This window comes from Labeo rohita, chromosome 5 (genome assembly GCF_022985175.1).
Source record: "Labeo rohita strain BAU-BD-2019 chromosome 5, IGBB_LRoh.1.0, whole genome shotgun sequence".
Lineage (NCBI taxonomy): Eukaryota > Metazoa > Chordata > Actinopteri > Cypriniformes > Cyprinidae > Labeo > Labeo rohita.
The window spans coordinates 24,631,977-24,649,099 of NC_066873.1; the positions used below are offsets into that span (position 1 = coordinate 24,631,977).

At 36.5% G+C, this 17,123-nt stretch overlaps 1 protein-coding gene across 1 annotated transcript; it reads left to right on the plus strand.

Moving 5' to 3' along the window:
- The first annotated feature begins 1,510 nt into the window (after positions 1-1,510).
- Positions 1,511-16,761, plus strand: eda2r (ectodysplasin A2 receptor). Its single transcript, XM_051109514.1, has 7 exons — positions 1,511-1,734; positions 3,567-3,657; positions 5,451-5,629; positions 5,823-5,911; positions 11,330-11,497; positions 11,606-11,710; positions 12,258-16,761. Exons 2-7 carry the CDS (start codon positions 3,574-3,576, stop codon positions 12,653-12,655), a joined length of 1,023 nt encoding a protein of 340 aa, XP_050965471.1. The 5' UTR covers positions 1,511-1,734; positions 3,567-3,573; the 3' UTR covers positions 12,656-16,761.
- The last annotated feature ends 362 nt before the right edge of the window (positions 16,762-17,123 follow it).

Below are 17,123 nucleotides of genomic sequence, written 5' to 3' on the forward strand. Positions count from 1 at the left end.
CATAGTTTTTCCTCTGTCAACAGCAGGTGCACAGAGATGTCCCTGAGGCCATATCAACTACTGCCATCAAGGATGAATTAGCTTTCATATTCAAACCACTTATATTTTAATACGCCCTTGTAACTCTACTAATAGTTAATGTTCAGAACTAGGTCTTGAGGTGTCTATCTCTCTCCAGGTGGCTGCTGAAGTTTTCTTATCTGAACTATTTCTGAGTCTGGCTCTGCTCTGCGGCCTTCATACTTAGAACTTCCACTAACACATACATTCATACACTCAGACAGATGACTTCATTTAGGCACGGTCCTAAAACCCAACCGTTTCGGTTTGATAGCTACAAAAGGTTTTCTTTGGGTTAATCAGTCGCACTGTATTTTTAATACATAGATCAACATCTGTCTTAGACTTAAATATGAAGTTGGACGTCAAAACACATACACATGCGTCTTTTTAGAGGTCGCCTCTGATAAGGACGTGTGTGAAGTGGATAAGGACAGGAACGGGCTGAGATAAGATTCACGAATGAGGTGATCACACGGACGGCCACGACAGCACTTACGACAACAATGACCAAACTATCTGTGAAACTGTTCTGTTAATATAACATCCTGATGTTTTGAAATTTGACTTGCTTAGGATCGGTTAAAGGACAAAATGACCCGTGCAAAGCATTGGTCCAGTTCAGACACAATAACCCTGACAGAATATAAAAATACCCCTTCATGCACTCTCTCCCACTTTCTCTATCTGTTTTTTCTTCCTTTGCCAAACCACTACGACTGCTATGCAAGGCTACAGTGCCCTCCTACTCCCTCACTCACACACACACACAACAGCCTCTACAGTTATCTTTTCATCAACACCACAATCACTTGCATAAAAACTTTCGCTTAGCTTAACAATTTCGTAATAGAAAATTGAGACCTTGTATTCTAAGTCGGGTCAAATAAAGCATTGTGAACACGGCCTGCTCTGATCACTGAACTGCAGCGTTCAACTTGGTGTAATGCAGTCTAATAATGGAATGCAATATAATACAACGTACTGCAATGTAATATAACTTTACGAGCTACAAATGAATACCAAAATGAATTGAATATGAAATGAATTGATGCGCTATTTACGTCTTATTAAGTTATGTAAGGTCATTCCACTCTACTTCAGAGGTCAATATGTAAATTCATTATCGCCCCCTTGTGTCCTTTAGTGGTTGCTACAGTGAGATAAACCATGAAATTCGGACTTAAACCCAGCTCTAAGAACATATTAATTTAAGAAAAACTATCTTATATCAGTTCTATGTTCTTTTTTTAGATATATAAACACACGTTACATTATACAGAGACTGTTTGTGGTTGAGGAACCGCGCCACATTATAAATAAACCAGTTCAAACAGGTATCGCGTTTTATGAGATTCATTTGTGAGAAAGCCCTTTGAATCGCAATTTCCATTCAAGAGCATTTCTCAATGGAATGGACTTTGACTGTGGCCGCGGGTGCCCGCGCAACTCTGCTTCTCCGGCTGCAGCGGATTTCAATCACAGCAGTGCGAACATGTCGGGACATGCCTGTGTGTCCCCGCGAGTAGCGCACTGTAGCGCACCGGGCAAATGTGCCAGTCAACAACTTCAACCACAAGCCTAACTGGACCGAATTTACCCCAAGCCACAGGAGACGGTTACTTTAATGGGACAGAGAATTAAGTGACTGCTGAGATTTGCCCCTGCTGCAATGTAAGTGTGGACAAAACTGTCCCTAATGCGTGACTTTACGGGAGATTCATGATGTAGTAGCCGGTGCACTACTCTGTACTTTTGAATCGTAGCGGTGCGCCCTACTTATAGTTCAGTTTGACCACCTTTCTTGTATTTTATGCCTCGGTTAGATTATTCCCAACAGATCATTTAACGGAGGTATTTTTGTATTAGATGGCACCTCAATGTGCGCTCTCTCTTTGATCTGTTTCTCTGTGTTCTCAGATGTAGAATGGATGAAAATGAATGGACATTAATCTTTATTATTGAACGAACGTAAATAGCTGACGATAGCCTATATTGCATGAAAACGTATTTATTTTTTCTTTTCAATTTCCTTTTATTATATCTCGCTATAAATAATAAAATTGACTTAATTCTATAGAAGCACTGTATAATCTACTTTACATTATTTTTAAACAAAGGCTGATCTAAAACTCTCTTAGATCGTTTTTTCTGAGTTCAACTTATTAATTACGGACTGTTAAATGATTCCGCCGAATTATTTTTTTGCAGATTCTGTGTAGGCAATTGTCTAATTTCGTACTGTAGAAAACTAGAAACATAAACATTAGAAATATTAAACCTAAGACGACCCTGTTTATGATGATCTTGTAATTCAAACCTTTGAGCCGTCAGCAGGTTTAGAAATATTTAGTTCTAGCTAAACAGTTTTAATACTTTTAATATGTACATGTAAAAATGATACCAAAAATATACATTCCTAGATAGGCTATATTTAATTTATATCTAGCTCAAATTTAACATTGAGCTTTGATTTTTAAAATCATTTTTGTTTAATGATTACTTCATCCTCAGTGTAAAAAAAAGACATGTTAAAATAAATAAATCTGACAGCTATAGTTGCCAGAACTTTACTGTATAAAAACAATGTGACAGTGCCAGTATATTTTAAAGCTACTTGAGCTAACAAAATCTGCTTTTTTACCTTGAAAAGTACTAATAGCCACCATGCTAATATAGGTGGTACATTAGAAAGTCACATAATTAATCAGAGTACACTGTAAATGTAACATGGCCAATACTTGTATATAGACAGTGCACAGGGTCACACACTAAAAATAGTGCAGTTCATTAGTTAAACATTAACTAAATAAGAGAAAATGTAACCCCAAACATCCCAACGCAATGTTCATTGCTTACAAACATCAGAAAAAATCCCCTAGGGCTGTCAAACGATTAATCACGATTAATCGCATGCAAAATAAAATATGTGTGTGTGCTGTGTATATTAATCATGTATATTTAAATACACACAAATACATGTATGTAATTTAAAAATATTTATTTGTATATTTACATATCATTTATATTATATGTACATCTAAATATTTTCTATATAAATAAAAAAAAAATCTTAAATTTATACATGCATTTGTTTATTTATACATACAAAATAAATATACACAGTACACACACAATTTTATGTAAACACAGATTTTTATTTTGTATGCGATTAATCATTTGACAGCCTGAAAAACAAACAAAAATATTATCATATGTGTCATTTAGGGACTTCTGTGAATGTCCTTTTAATGTTTTCACTATAAAGTATATGGTATATGTGTTTCCAGAAACCATACATTTGACAGTATTTTACAGTAAAATCTCATTTAATTTGATGTTAATGTACACTTTTTCCCTGTGTATGTTGAGGTAACTTGTTAACCAATGAATAATTAAAAACTCATGGCAGCACGCAGTATTTTACATTCAGGCCTCATAGCGAATTGAGTATTGCTGTGTATTGTAAGCTATATGTTTTAACTCTTTCTTTCTCCTTCTCTTAGATATGGAATGGATTGCTCAACGGACGAGTATTACCACAGTGGACAATGTCACAAGTGCCCACAATGTCCACCTGGCCAAGAACTGAAAGAGGTGAGAGAAAGAGAGCGAGTGAGCAAGAGAAATGCGCTGTACCCAAAATTACAGATTTACTGTAAAGCAAACATTTAAAAAGTCATTCACCTTATTAATCAACATTTGAGAATCCCTGAGGCTGTGTGCTGAAAACAACACCTATAATTAACCATCACTTATTTTTAAACGCATGAAGATAAACTGGCATGTATGAATCCCTGCAGTCAAAGCCATCAACCTGTTTGATTATCTTTGGAAGACAGTGCATAAGCAGATGTGGTTATATTTATAAACGTTTGAATATGCAGTTAATATTTATTATGCTGGAGGCACAGCTTCAACAAAGTTTGCTGGTTTTAGCTGGTGCTCAGCTGGTTGAGATGGTCAATAAACTGCTCTCTCAACCAGAAAAACACAGCTGAAAACCCCTCTAAACCCCAGCCTGACAAAGCTAGAAAACTAATTAGGACCAGCAAATCAGACTATAAACTGGTTCAAGTAGTTTTTTCAACAAATCAATCCAAACATTAATAATATAACTTCTCATTATGCCTTTTATAACAGGTTATTTTGCGGTTAGACTGATGGTTTAGTAGTCCTTGGCATACAACATAAGAATGCAATTATTTTTCATTTCTAATTTCTAAGCTATTTAATAGATACATTACCAATAGTTTAATCAATAGTGTTTGTGTGTGTGTGAAGACTTCAGATGCAAAAACCTCTAAGTCTGTCTGAGATTTTTCTTTCAAACTAGTTTTTTTTTTTTTTTTTTTAATCAGGCTCCTATGAAAATAACATTGGACTTTTTTGAAAATAAGGTATTAAATAACTGACTAACAACCATTACCATTAAAGTGAAATCACTGAAACTAATCGTAGGAGTTTGATACAAAATGCTAATTTACAAGTAAAAAATCTCAGAAAAATCTAAAACAGACAGGTTTTTGCATCTGAAGTCTTCATATATGTGACCCTGGACCACAGTAGTAAGGGTCAATTTATTGAAATTGAGATTTATACATAATCTGAAAGCTGAATAATTAAACTTTCCATTTATGTATGTTTGTTAGAATAGGACAATATTTGGATGAGATACAGCTATTTAAATATCTGGAAACTGAGGGTGCACAAAATCCAGATATTGAGAAAATCGCCTTTAAAGTTGTCCAAATGAAAGTCTTAGCAATGTATATTACTATTAAAAAATTAAGTTTTGATATATTTACGGTAGGAAATTTACAAAATATCTTCATGGAACATGATCTTTACTTAATATCCTAATGATATTTGGCATTAAAAAAATTATAATTTTGACCCATACAATGTATTGCTGGCTATTGCTACAAATATACCCGTGCCACTTAAGACAGTTTTGTGGTCAAGGGTTACATATGTGTATATATGTGTGTGTGTACGTGTATACATATATATATATATATATATGATAATCTTTTTTCAAATAAAATTGCAGTCGTCTTCTGTTCATAAGTATATGTAATTTTACCTATGAAATTATTATTAATTGCCTTTTTATTGTTAGAAATGTGAAGGTGTCTTATATGTCTGTTTTATATATGTGATAAAATATATATGAAGACATAACGTTAAAAATGTCCAAAGTGAGCCCCAATTTGTGGACTATGTAAACAGGCTGCAGTATCACATCCCAGCCACCAGAGGCTTACACTTGACCTTAAATGACTTCTAGACAGGGCTAGGTCACAAAAGCTGCGTTCTCAGAAAAACTTTGATACATCCAATGTACTTATCATGTTACTGAATATGTTTGTATGTGTGTGGGCTGTTAGGACTGCGGCTATGGTCTAGGTGTGTCGGCAGCGTGTGGTGTATGTGACGTTCGGTGGTTTAAGGAAGACTGGGGTTCTCACCCTTGCGCGCTGTGCCAGAACTGCCGCAGACTCAACAGACACCAAATCAAGCGCTGCACACACAGAGACAACGCAGTGTGCGGAAACTGCCTCCCTGGGTGAGACTTTCTCAACACACACAATCACACACACAAAACCAACCTTTATGAAACATGATGATTTATAGCTGATAGTTGGGATCAACCCACACACAACTGATTACATCCAACTTCGCACCCAAAATTTTATACACTGACAAACACCTGTATCCTGATTTTCAAACCAATCCTTTTTTTTTTTTTCAAACGGAAGTTTCTACAGCAAAATGCGACTGGATGGATTAGAAGATTTGGAATGCCTTCCATGTGGCCCCGCCCCCTTCAGAAACATACAGTGTAGCCGTAAGTACCATACTGAAAAATAACAACTTACACCAGCATGACTGAGTCTGAGCACCGTGTCAAGTTAAAAGCGTGTCTCCAGACCCCTGCGTTCTGTTCAGTTCCGTTACGCTTCATCTAACTGTTTTTGAACAAAATGCATCCTATTTGCAGTGGATAAGCAGTGTTTTTAGGGTAGGCCTATGGTAAATATGACACTCAATCCCTAATTATACAGGGTCTCCTTAAAGCAATAGTCTGAAAATGAAAATTCTGTCATCATTTACTCACCCTCATGTTATTCCAAACAAAGGGAGGTCATTTTAATGGATATCTGTTTGGGTGAATTCAATAAAGTGGCAGTACATGAGAGCACCTAAAAGTGTCAACAAAAAAGTGTATGTAGTTTGATAACAATATTGTAATTGCTCTGATCATTTCAAGTGAAAAACAATGTGATATTAAATATGTCTTATTTTTAACATAAGAGTAAGGCCTGTTTCACACTAGATGCAAATACAGAGTTCAAGCATCCATGTTAAAAGAACGAGTCACCCGAAAATGAAAATTCTGTCATCATTTACTCACCCTCACATCATTCCAAAGCTGTATGAGCATTTTTCTTCTGCTGAACCCAAAAGAAGATATTTTGAAGAATGTGGGAACTAAGCGGATGATGGAAATCAGCGACTTCCATAGTATTTAAAAAAATACTATGGAAGCCAATGGCTACCATCAACTATGGATGCACGAAATGAGATTTTTTTGCTGATATCCAATATTTTTTCAACTCAGAAAAAATGCAATGGTGAACTTTACATTTTATTTTAAGATTTAAAATTTGTAGATTTAAGCAAAATAGTTGCACAAATTCTGAAAATCTTACACAGTAACGAATAAATCAGTATATATACAACTATTTAATTTACAAGTGTCATGACTGTGATTTTTTTTTTTGATTTTTTTTTATTAATGTAATCTGTAGCTTTTGACCTTTAAATCAAAACAAACTCATGATTTCATGGCATCAATTACTGCTTTATTTAATCAGAAACAGTCTAAATGTTATTTGTGTATTTTACTTTCATTTTATTAGAAGTAGGCCAACAGTGCCCACTACGGAATTAAAACATTATTGAAGGGACATTAGGCCCTGGGGGAGGCTGCCGCTGCTGCACATGCTAATACTGTTTACTCTATCTCACACCGAACCTGTCATTCTGTACCCGCATTCTCAGATTAATGCAGCAATCCAAAACAGTGAATCTACTCATCATTCAGGCCAAACCTTGCTTAGAGCTAGCACACTCTGAGCACATGTGAGTTATTCCTTTTATCAGCAAAACATATCAGCATAATTTTTCATATCGGGCCGATGCCGATATTTACATTAAAAGCCATTATCGGCCGATTCCGATATCGGTCCGATGATATTGCGCATCCTTGCCATCAACTGTTTGGTTACCTACATTCTTCACACTCCAGCCCAGTAGATAGCAAGAATGTTAAATTTTTTCTTCTTTTTTTTACACATTTTTTGATGTTTAAATGGCAGTTAGCAAACCAATATAAAAGGTGCATTTCTACCACCTACTGGACTAGAATATGTGGCGATTAATGGTATATTGATGGAAGAAATTAAACTGTTAAAAACTCTCAATTAACTGAACTAGTTCCTTTGCGAAGTAATTCACTGGCCCTGTCCCAAATGGCATCCTAAACCTTCGCGATTTTCCTGAGATTCCACACTTTCATGACACAGTGCTGCTTTGACTCTTGGATAGAAGTCTGCTGCAGAGCTTGTCTCAGTGTGGGCCTGGCAGATGTGCGGATCAAGGGGACATAGCGGCTGCAAAGGGGACGCTCTTATGAAAGCTAAAATGATGAATGGGACACCCTACAGTCTTGTAGGCTTAATAGTCCCACATAGTCGGCCATTGTAAGTCCGCAAGACCTCAGGTGCACATGAAGTGGGACAGGGCCACTGTTTCGGAGTACTCAACAGCATTAATCCTAAGTTTATACAGTCCAAATGTACAGACAAACACTTTTTACCAATTACGAAAGTGTCTATGAAAGTATCTATTAAATGTAATCTAATAATCATTAAATAGCCTTAAAGTCCATGTAAAGCAATAATAAATGTGTCTGAGTTTGTCACACCAGAGAAAAAAATTATTAACCACCCAGCCAAATTTGAAGGATAAAAAACCCACCAAGTAAATAAAATAAAAACTGAAAAAAATAAGCAGTATTCTCTGCTTTCAAATGCTGGGGGCGTGTCCACGTCATTGCTGAAACCACGCCCACTCGACGGAAAACTGCCGCCTCTCTCAACCGCCAAATACCGCTACAACCTGAATGGAAGGCATAGCTAGCTAGCAAACTGTAGGCTGTAGCACTTAACAGTAATGACATTAACTCGTGATTGAGCAGGTGAACCACTGATGCTAATGCACTCTAGTTACTATAGTGTTGGGGAGGGCCAATGGTCAATGGCTCCATCCTGAGCACAGACATGGTGAAAACGGTCTAACTCCACAATTCAGTATTACAGTTCACAGTCTTTAGAACTTGTTTTTAACAGTACATTTATAATGTGTTTACAAACAATTCTTTGAATTGCCTTTACATGGACTTTAAATATTAAGTGCCTGTATATTTTTGTTCTTTTATAAATGTTTTATTAAGTTGTTTTTAGGCAGGACTTGGCTGAATGAAATTAGAAACAATTAACTATCACTCCCTTCATGATTATACATGCATGTTCATTAAAAGTCACTGAATTCATTAGAACTTAACTTCCCATATAAAACTGACTTGAGTTCAGTTAAAACCATATTAGACACTGGTTTCAGAACCAAGGTTTTATACGTACTGCGAACCACCGATTCAAAACAAAAGATTTGCAAAGGTTTCAAAATCACCTATGCCACAAGTGAAATATAGTTGCTTAAATATTGGGTTATTTTTCATCAAACTCAATCAGAACACTTTAAAATGATCACCATGTACATTTTTTGCTGACACTCGTACTGTAAGTTAGTGCATTGGTGTTAAAGAGTCATTACGTAATTGAATTCACCCACCCAGATATTCATTAAACTGCCTCCTTTTTGATCCACAGAAGTAAGAAAGCCATACAGGTTTGGAACGCTATGAAAGCATGAGTAAATGATGAATTTTCATTTTTTGCAAACTAACCCTTTAAGACTGACTTCATCCTGAAACACAAACCTTTTTATGTTAACGTACTGTAAATGTGTACATGTGTCAATAATTACTCAACTTTATGTCATTCCAAACCCGTAAGACTTTCGTTCAACTTTGGAACACATATTAAAATATTTTTGATGAAATCTGAGAGCTTTCTGACCCTGCACAGGCAGCAATGCAACTGACACGTTCAAGTAACAATATCGTTAAAACAGTCCATGTGACATCAGTGGTTCAACCGTGATGTTATAAAGCTACAATACTTTTTGTGAGCAAAGAAAACAAAAATAACCACTTTATTTAACAATTTTCTCTTCGTGGAACTCTCATAAATGGCGGAGACTGACAGAAGGGAAGAAATTGTTGAATAAAGTCACATTGACTATTTTAACAATGTTCTTACTACATTTCTGGGCCTGGGAACGTTTCCGTTGCATTGCTGTGTATGCAGGGTCACAGCACTCTCAGATTTCACCAAAAACACGTTAAACTGTGTTCCGAATATGAACCAAGGTCTTACAGGTTTGGAGCGATATGAGGGTGAGTAATTAATGACGGAATTTTCATTTCTGGATGAACTAACCCTTTAAGGACAAACTTCCTGCAGTTGTGGTACTCTCTTTACCTCTGCACGCACTCATTCTTTCCATGCTCGTATCTGTGCTTCAGTATTTTTATTCCATCTTTTCTCAGTTTTATCTCTATTCCCTTTATTCTCTCAATGTGATTACGGGTCAAGTAAGAGAGAAGGTATTTATCCCGCACGGATCAGTAATGCTCTTTGAAAGTGCTCAGCATGGACTGAGGGTCGATCCTCTCTGAACCCACTCCATCATGCACTGACAGAGGTCTTTTAGCATTCTGCTGATCAGATACACTGCCAGCAACAGGAAGAGGGATGTTTAGAAAAAAGAAAAGGAAGGCAACAAAATAAAGCAGCTGTGGTTGTAGTGTTTTTTTAAAGTGAAAATCGTTAAGATATTTACAGAGCTGTTGATCCAGGATAGTTTAGCTGATGATATTTGCAGACATATTCATTCTCATGCCATTCCAAACCCATATCCTGTTGATTTTCAGTGGAACACAATTTTTTGTGCACAAGTTCACTTCCAGAACAAAGTTTAAAGATAATTTACTCACCCCATGGTCATCCAAGATGTTCATGTCTTTCTTTATAAATTATGTTTTTTGGGGCAAACATTTCAGGATGTTTCTTCATATAGTGGACTTCTATGGTGCCTGTGAGTTTGAACTTCTAAAATCCAGCCGAGGGTCAAATAAACTTTAAAAAAATTTGGGTAAAAACGCAAAGTACTGGAATAAACACAGTCATGAACCGGAGTTCACACAGACGTAGACAAGACGAGCATTTGAGGTTAAAAAGTATATCAATTGTAATATTTTTTTAAATTAACTGATAGTTTTGCTAGATAAGACCCTTCTTCCTTGGCTGGGATCGTTTAGAGCCCTCTGAAGCTGCATTTACACTGCATTTTGGAAGTTCAAACTCACGGGCACTATTGAAGTCCACTATATGGAGAAAAATCCTGAAAATGTTTGCCTCAAAAACATATTTTCTTTACAACTGAAGAAGAAAGACATGAACATCTTGGATGACAAGGGGGTATGTAAATTATCAGTAAATGTTAGCTCAGAAAGTGAACTTAGCTGAAAACTAAGCAGTTAATTAGACTTGTGTATTATATTTCAAGTCTTCTGAAGCAATACGATTTAAGTAATAAAAAACTAATAATCTATTCAGGTGGAGCTGGGGAGGTGGAGGGTTTCAGAGGAACTCTGAAAGCGTACTGCGAAATGCTATAGTGAATGCTAACCAGCCATTTAAAAGCACGGGTATATTTGTAGCAATAGACAACAATACACTGTATGGGTCAAAATTATTTTTTTTTCTTTTATGCCAGTCATTAGGGTATTAAGTAAAGATCATGTTCCATTTCTAACGCAAATATATCAAACCTATGTTTTAATTAGTAACATGCATTGCTAAGAACTTCATTTGGACAACTTACGGGTGATTTTCTTAATATTTTGATTTTTTTGCACCCTCGGATCCCAGATTTCCAAATAGGCCAAATTATGTCCTATCCTAACAAACCACACATCAATGGAAAGCTTATTTATTTAGCTTTCAGATGATGTATAAATCTCAATTTCAAAAAATTGACCCTTATGACGTTTTCTAACTGATTCTTCCGTTTTTAGGAGAAGAAGGAACTGGTGTGGCAAAAGCCCAGACCTCAGCACCTCCCATTCAAAATGTATCCTCCATAGTGACCGCTTGTGCAGCAACAGCTGTATTAACAACCATCCTATTTGCCATTGCGTGTGTCACCTACCAGACACGGTCTTCACTCAGGAAAACATGCAAAAGTATGAATATACCAACACTGAGTATACACACAGAAATAATCCACTAAACCACTGAGCATAACCTAAAACACAAATGTAACTCACATTTCATTTAACCTCAACTCTCAGGTTGTTTATCACCGGTCAGTAGCGGTCACCATGACAGTGATGCGGCTTCGTTTCCCATGACAACCCTACACACAGTGATGCGGGATGCAGAAGTGGACACATCAAGTAAGTGTGCGTGACAGGCTGTGAATTACAGCTTGATTACAGACACAATGGGATGTGATGTAAAAATAAACTATGCCGCCTATGCACCAGATGGCAAAACATCACCTTCAAAAAACGATTCATGGCCTATTTAAAACAAACATCCCAGCATGACAATATGTTACTTCTGACTGGGGCCTGGTGCTGACACTGATTAGCAGTGTTATCCCATTATCAGTTAACATGGAAATAAAAGAAACTATATCCTCTGTGTTATTTTGGACTGTAATGACCTTTAAAGGGGTCATAAAATCATATTATGTTTCTAGGGTTAGTTTACAATTTTAAGTGCTTGCCACTGAGCTTAATTAAAGATATTTTCTCTGAAAATGACTCGGGCTTATTATCTGACACTTTGATTCTCAAGTAAATTAAAGAATATAGAAATATAGCACCAAATCACCTGTGCTTATAATTAGAGTATATGTACTTGTATGTGTATTTAAAAGAGAGTAAGAAAGAGATGCAATGATTGTGTGCCTGACTTGTGTGGTCTGTGTCCTGTAAGATCCTTGCCTGCTATTAAAAGACCCCTGCATGCCTGATGACATCACCACCACGATGACCTCTGATCTTGGCCTGCATGGGTGTGAGGTTCTTCCTCTGGTGCGAAGCTCGGCCTGCACTGATCCTGCAACGGGAGTCGCCATGCAGGCAACAGAAAAGCCTGAAATTTCTTCTTCGGACTCTGCCCTCTCCAGCCAGCATGTCATTCTCACTCTGGTAGGAGGACAGTCTACAGTGAGGCCCTGCTGTGCCGTAGAGCAACGGACAGCCTGGGGGCTTCATGCTCCGGTAGAGTGCACTGAACTGGACCTTCAGCATCTCTCCAACGCCCCGGAGCTGCAGACATTCAGTCCTTCAGACTTCATAGCCAGAAATATCCCACAGTGCCCCCAGACCTGATTCTGCGGGACCTGGAGAAAGAGAGAGCGTGAAGAAAAAGTGGAAAAGGAGATTGTTAACGTGAAGAGAGATCACAGCTGCAAATGTATGATCATGGTAATGAGACGCTTAAAGACGCAACATACACACTCAATATGAATATATAATGTGAAGCTCATTGAAATAAGTGCTGCTGTAGTTGTCTGAGGTTTCTGCAATGTGAAAAACAGGTGCTTATTAGCACAAAAAGGACATTAACAGGAGAGAGGCAGGGAAAAAAAATATTCATTTACTTGTTTTTTTTTATTTCATTATCACGAGTCACACATTTGGTAGAATACATTGTTTAGAGGGGACTCAGTTCTGTCCAGTGGTTGCTGATCATTCACAATAAGATCAATAACACATATTTAGAAAAAATTAATTTAATTCTGACTTCAGTGGAACATCACTCATTTATATTTAAGGAATTGTTCAACCAAAGTTCTGTCAGTATTTACTCACTATCATGTCAATCCAAACCGGTAAGCTATTATAATTACAATGTCAGAATTTTAATTGAGAAAGAGCTGCTTTAAAATAGTTTGAACAGCTGGAAAGACATGAGGGTAAATAAATGATAACAGAATTCAAATTTTAGTTTGAACTACAGTACCATTCAAAAGTTCAGGATCAGTAAGAATTTTTTTCCAAATTAATAATTTAAAGGGATAGTTCACCCCAAAATGAAAATTATCCCATGATTTACTCACCCTCAAGCCATCCTAGGTGTATATGACTTTCTTCTTTCAGACAAATACAATTGGAGTTATATAAAAAATGTCCTGGCTCTTCAAAGCCTTATAAGTAAGGAATAATTGACGACGGGCCATTGAATTCTTAGAAAATAATGCACACCCCGAGGTGGTGACGTGGCCACGACTTGAATTGGGTGTGCGTAAGAATTCAACAGTCCGAAATCAATTATTCTGCTTATACTACGGTTGCCACACCTCAAGGCATTGGTCCAGTTTTTTTCCTTAAAACGCTATTGCGAGTATAATTAATTTCTTACACAGTTCATCCAATGCCTTTGTTGCTAATTCCAAAATGTCATTTTAGACCTAGTAATGACGCCTGAGCTGCTGATAGTCACAAATGGCTTTAGATTACACTGACCATATTTGCTGTTGATCTGAATCAATCGCTAGGAGGAGATAATACAATTTTGTTTAAACCTTGTTTAAATACAACACCTGAAAATGGCAAAATGGCACAAAACTTCCAAAGAAAATTCAAAATAACAGACTTCCTGTTGGGTTTCAGACTTCTTACCCGGGGACTTTTTTTGTAGGTATTGGTGTATTACATGTGTCTACCAAATTTCGCAAATGTATGTGAAACACAGCTCGAGGGGCACTTCGTTGAAATTTTATAGGTGGAGCTATCAAGCCATTTTGCCACACCCACTTCTGAAACCCATATCAGATGTCAATTTTCACTATTTTTGGCACATGTGCAAAGTTTCATGAGTTTTCGAGCATGTTTATGCCCTCAAAAATGCAATTTATTTTGGAGAAAAAGAAGAATCCAAGCAATTCCAATTCCTAATAACTCTGATTGTATTCCTCTGAAAAATAGTCATATACACCTAGGATGGCTTGAGGCTTGAGTAAATTATAGGGTAATTTTCATTTTTGGGTGAACTATTCCTTCAATAAATCGATTAAGTTAATTTTTGTGGATTCTAAATTAGTTAATTAAGTTTAATTAACTGGACCGCAAAACCAGTCTTAAGTAGCACAGGTATTTTTGTAGCAATAGCCAAAAATACATTGTATAGGTCAAAATTTTTCTTTTATGCCAAAAATCATTAGGATATTAAGTAACGATCATGTTCCATGAAGATATTCTGTAAATTTCCTACGTAAATATATCCAAATTAGTAATATGCATTGCTAAGAACTTCATTTGGACAACTTTAAAGGCGATTTTCTCAATACTTTGATTTTTTTTGCACGCTCAGATTCCAGATTTCCAAATAGTTGTATCTTGGCCACATATTGTCCTGTCCTAACAAATCATACATCAATGGAAAGCTTATTTATTCGATGATGTATACATCTCAGTTTTTACAAACCTGACCTTTATGACTGGTTTTGTGGTCCCGGGTCACATATCAGAATGATTTCTGAATGATCATGTGACACTGGAGTAATGACTGCTGAAAATGACTTAGCCAGCTTTGCCATCACATGAACTTACATTTTAAAACATACATAAAAAGAAAAGTTATTTTAAATTGCAATAATATCTCACAATTACCATTTTTTTTATTTTTGGTCAAATAAATGCTGCCTTGGTGAGCATAAAAGACTTTTTTTCAAAACATTAAAAACCCAAACATCGAAACATCAGTGTACTGTACCTCTATAATTTTTCTAGAGTATGTCTACGCTCACTCCTGCTGTCTATATTGATCATATCCTTTAAAAGCTGAAAACTTTGGGCAGTTGGCACTGCACCTCAGTGATGCGGGTCATGTTCTGCACCAGTCTGAACATGTTTACTGCTTCAAGTGCTCAGTTATAACAGCTATACCAGACCTGCTACAAAAACCATAACTGGAGTTTATAGAGACTGGGCTTGATTTGGCTAATCACTGGATTTGTAACTAACACTACTATTACTGATGACAGCCTCATAGTACCTGATTTACTCTTTACTTTACGAAAACTTTTTCCAGTTTTGGACTGAAGGGTAGTACGCTGCCAAAGCAAACCAACCCGGCTTATGCCTAAGCTGTATCACATTACTACTAAAAACCAGCAAAACATTCACAATTATTAATTTATTATACACTAAATTGAACTGATAGCCTGTGTGGGGAAAAAATGGGAATTCTGGCCATTACAGGTTGTTGTGTGAACCCGTCTTATGCTTTACGAATAATTATTCTATGCCTCAAAGCTTCAGGTCTCGGATGTGGTTAAGTGGATTTGCAAATTTAACTAGCAAAACACAGATCAAGTCACAACACGCAGTATTCTGATATTGCCTCCGATAAAGCTTGACCTTATTGTGCCCCTTCCATTTCACATAAACGGGTTTAATCTCAATCAGTAAGTTGTTTTCGGTCATTTTAAATTTAAGGAATCACAGGATGCTTTTTTGCCAGTGTTAAGTGCATCTTTTCAACACTTTTATAGCACAATAGCCTGTTAGCGCTGCAGGGAAACCACATGTGAGCACGTCAATCAGATTTCCGACTTTTTCAAAGCTTTTTAGTTTACAGCAGTGCAAAAGTGAAGCTATATTCCTTTAGCACTGCAATATTTTTACAGGATTTAACAATATTTATCCAATAACTCAGTTACACAATTTCAAATACGCAACCACTAATGTACAGTAAATGAGCTGCAAGAAGGACATTATGTTTTCGATGCTCCTAAAAACATAATTTAACTTCATTACAAACCAGCGTGTGCAAACCTGTTTTAAAATACACGCATTACAGTTCTTTGAAGAAGACTGCAGTTAGTTGCCTGAGGAGCAAGATCTATTGTAAACAGAAGTGTTATCGTGTGGGCCAACGCCAGCTCTTTAGTCAGCAGGTGTGTCTCTGAATGCACAAAGATGTGTTTGAGGTGGTTTGATGGACAGATGCAGGTGGATGACTCCGATACCACAAAAATTGTACAATTATACAATATTGCATTGAATGTTCGGCTTTGCTCTGTCCAAACGTGTTTTTATGCACCATACGTGCGGCCCCTCCGAGTGGCAATGGCATCAAGCATCATTAGTAGGTGTTGGGTTCATTTCATTGAGAGCTCACACCAGATCATTCCAAATCGCCTTCCAGAAAGACTATTAAAAAAGTGCATATGCACAACACTTTCCAGAAGACATTCCCTGGAAATGGTCCCATTATTCACTTCACAGGCTTTGAGCTTGAAAGTAGAAAAAGTTTTATAAAATAATGCAACAAAAATGATATTTCTGACTGAAACGAAGACTGTGATACATTCTTCTCTCATTTTATTCTGGTGACGTTAAAGTGCATTAAGAAAAAAAAAAAAGAAAGAAAAAAAAAACAGTTAGACCTATTTCCTGAGTAGTTTCAGAGTTGGCATTTTAAGTTGCTGGGAATGAGGCATAGTGATGACCTCTTCAAAATGGACCACATCCAAAAAGGCATTTAAAGCAATTGTTCCTCTTTTTGCACCTTAGATAAATATTGCTTTTCATTTATAAAGCTAATTTAAAAGCTTAACACATTTTAGCATTAATATGTGATTTTTTTTCAACTGTAAAATTGTGCTAGTTTCTTTTCTGTATATTTTGCATATTTGGAGCCAGACTTTTCTATTAATCTGCCTGCATTTTGTCGTGCTAAACATTCCACCACACGTTCGCTGTAATATATAAATCAGAGTTCTATTTTTTTCAAAATAAAAAATAAAAAAAGAAAGAAATCTCATCAGTGTTAAATGTGGGATACTGTGTT

What these genes read in the sequence shown, in the direction of transcription:
- eda2r (XM_051109514.1), top strand. Translation starts at nt 3,574, where the DNA reads ATGGATTGCTCAACGGACGAGTATTACCACAGTGGACAATGTCACAAG. An exon ending in CTGGCCAAGAACTGAAAGAG is followed by an intron (nt 3,658 to 5,450) that starts GTGAGAGAAAGA and finishes GTGGGCTGTTAG; the next exon opens with GACTGCGGCTATGGTCTAGG. An exon ending in CAGAAACATACAGTGTAGCC is followed by an intron (nt 5,912 to 11,329) that starts GTAAGTACCATA and finishes TTCCGTTTTTAG; the next exon opens with GAGAAGAAGGAACTGGTGTG.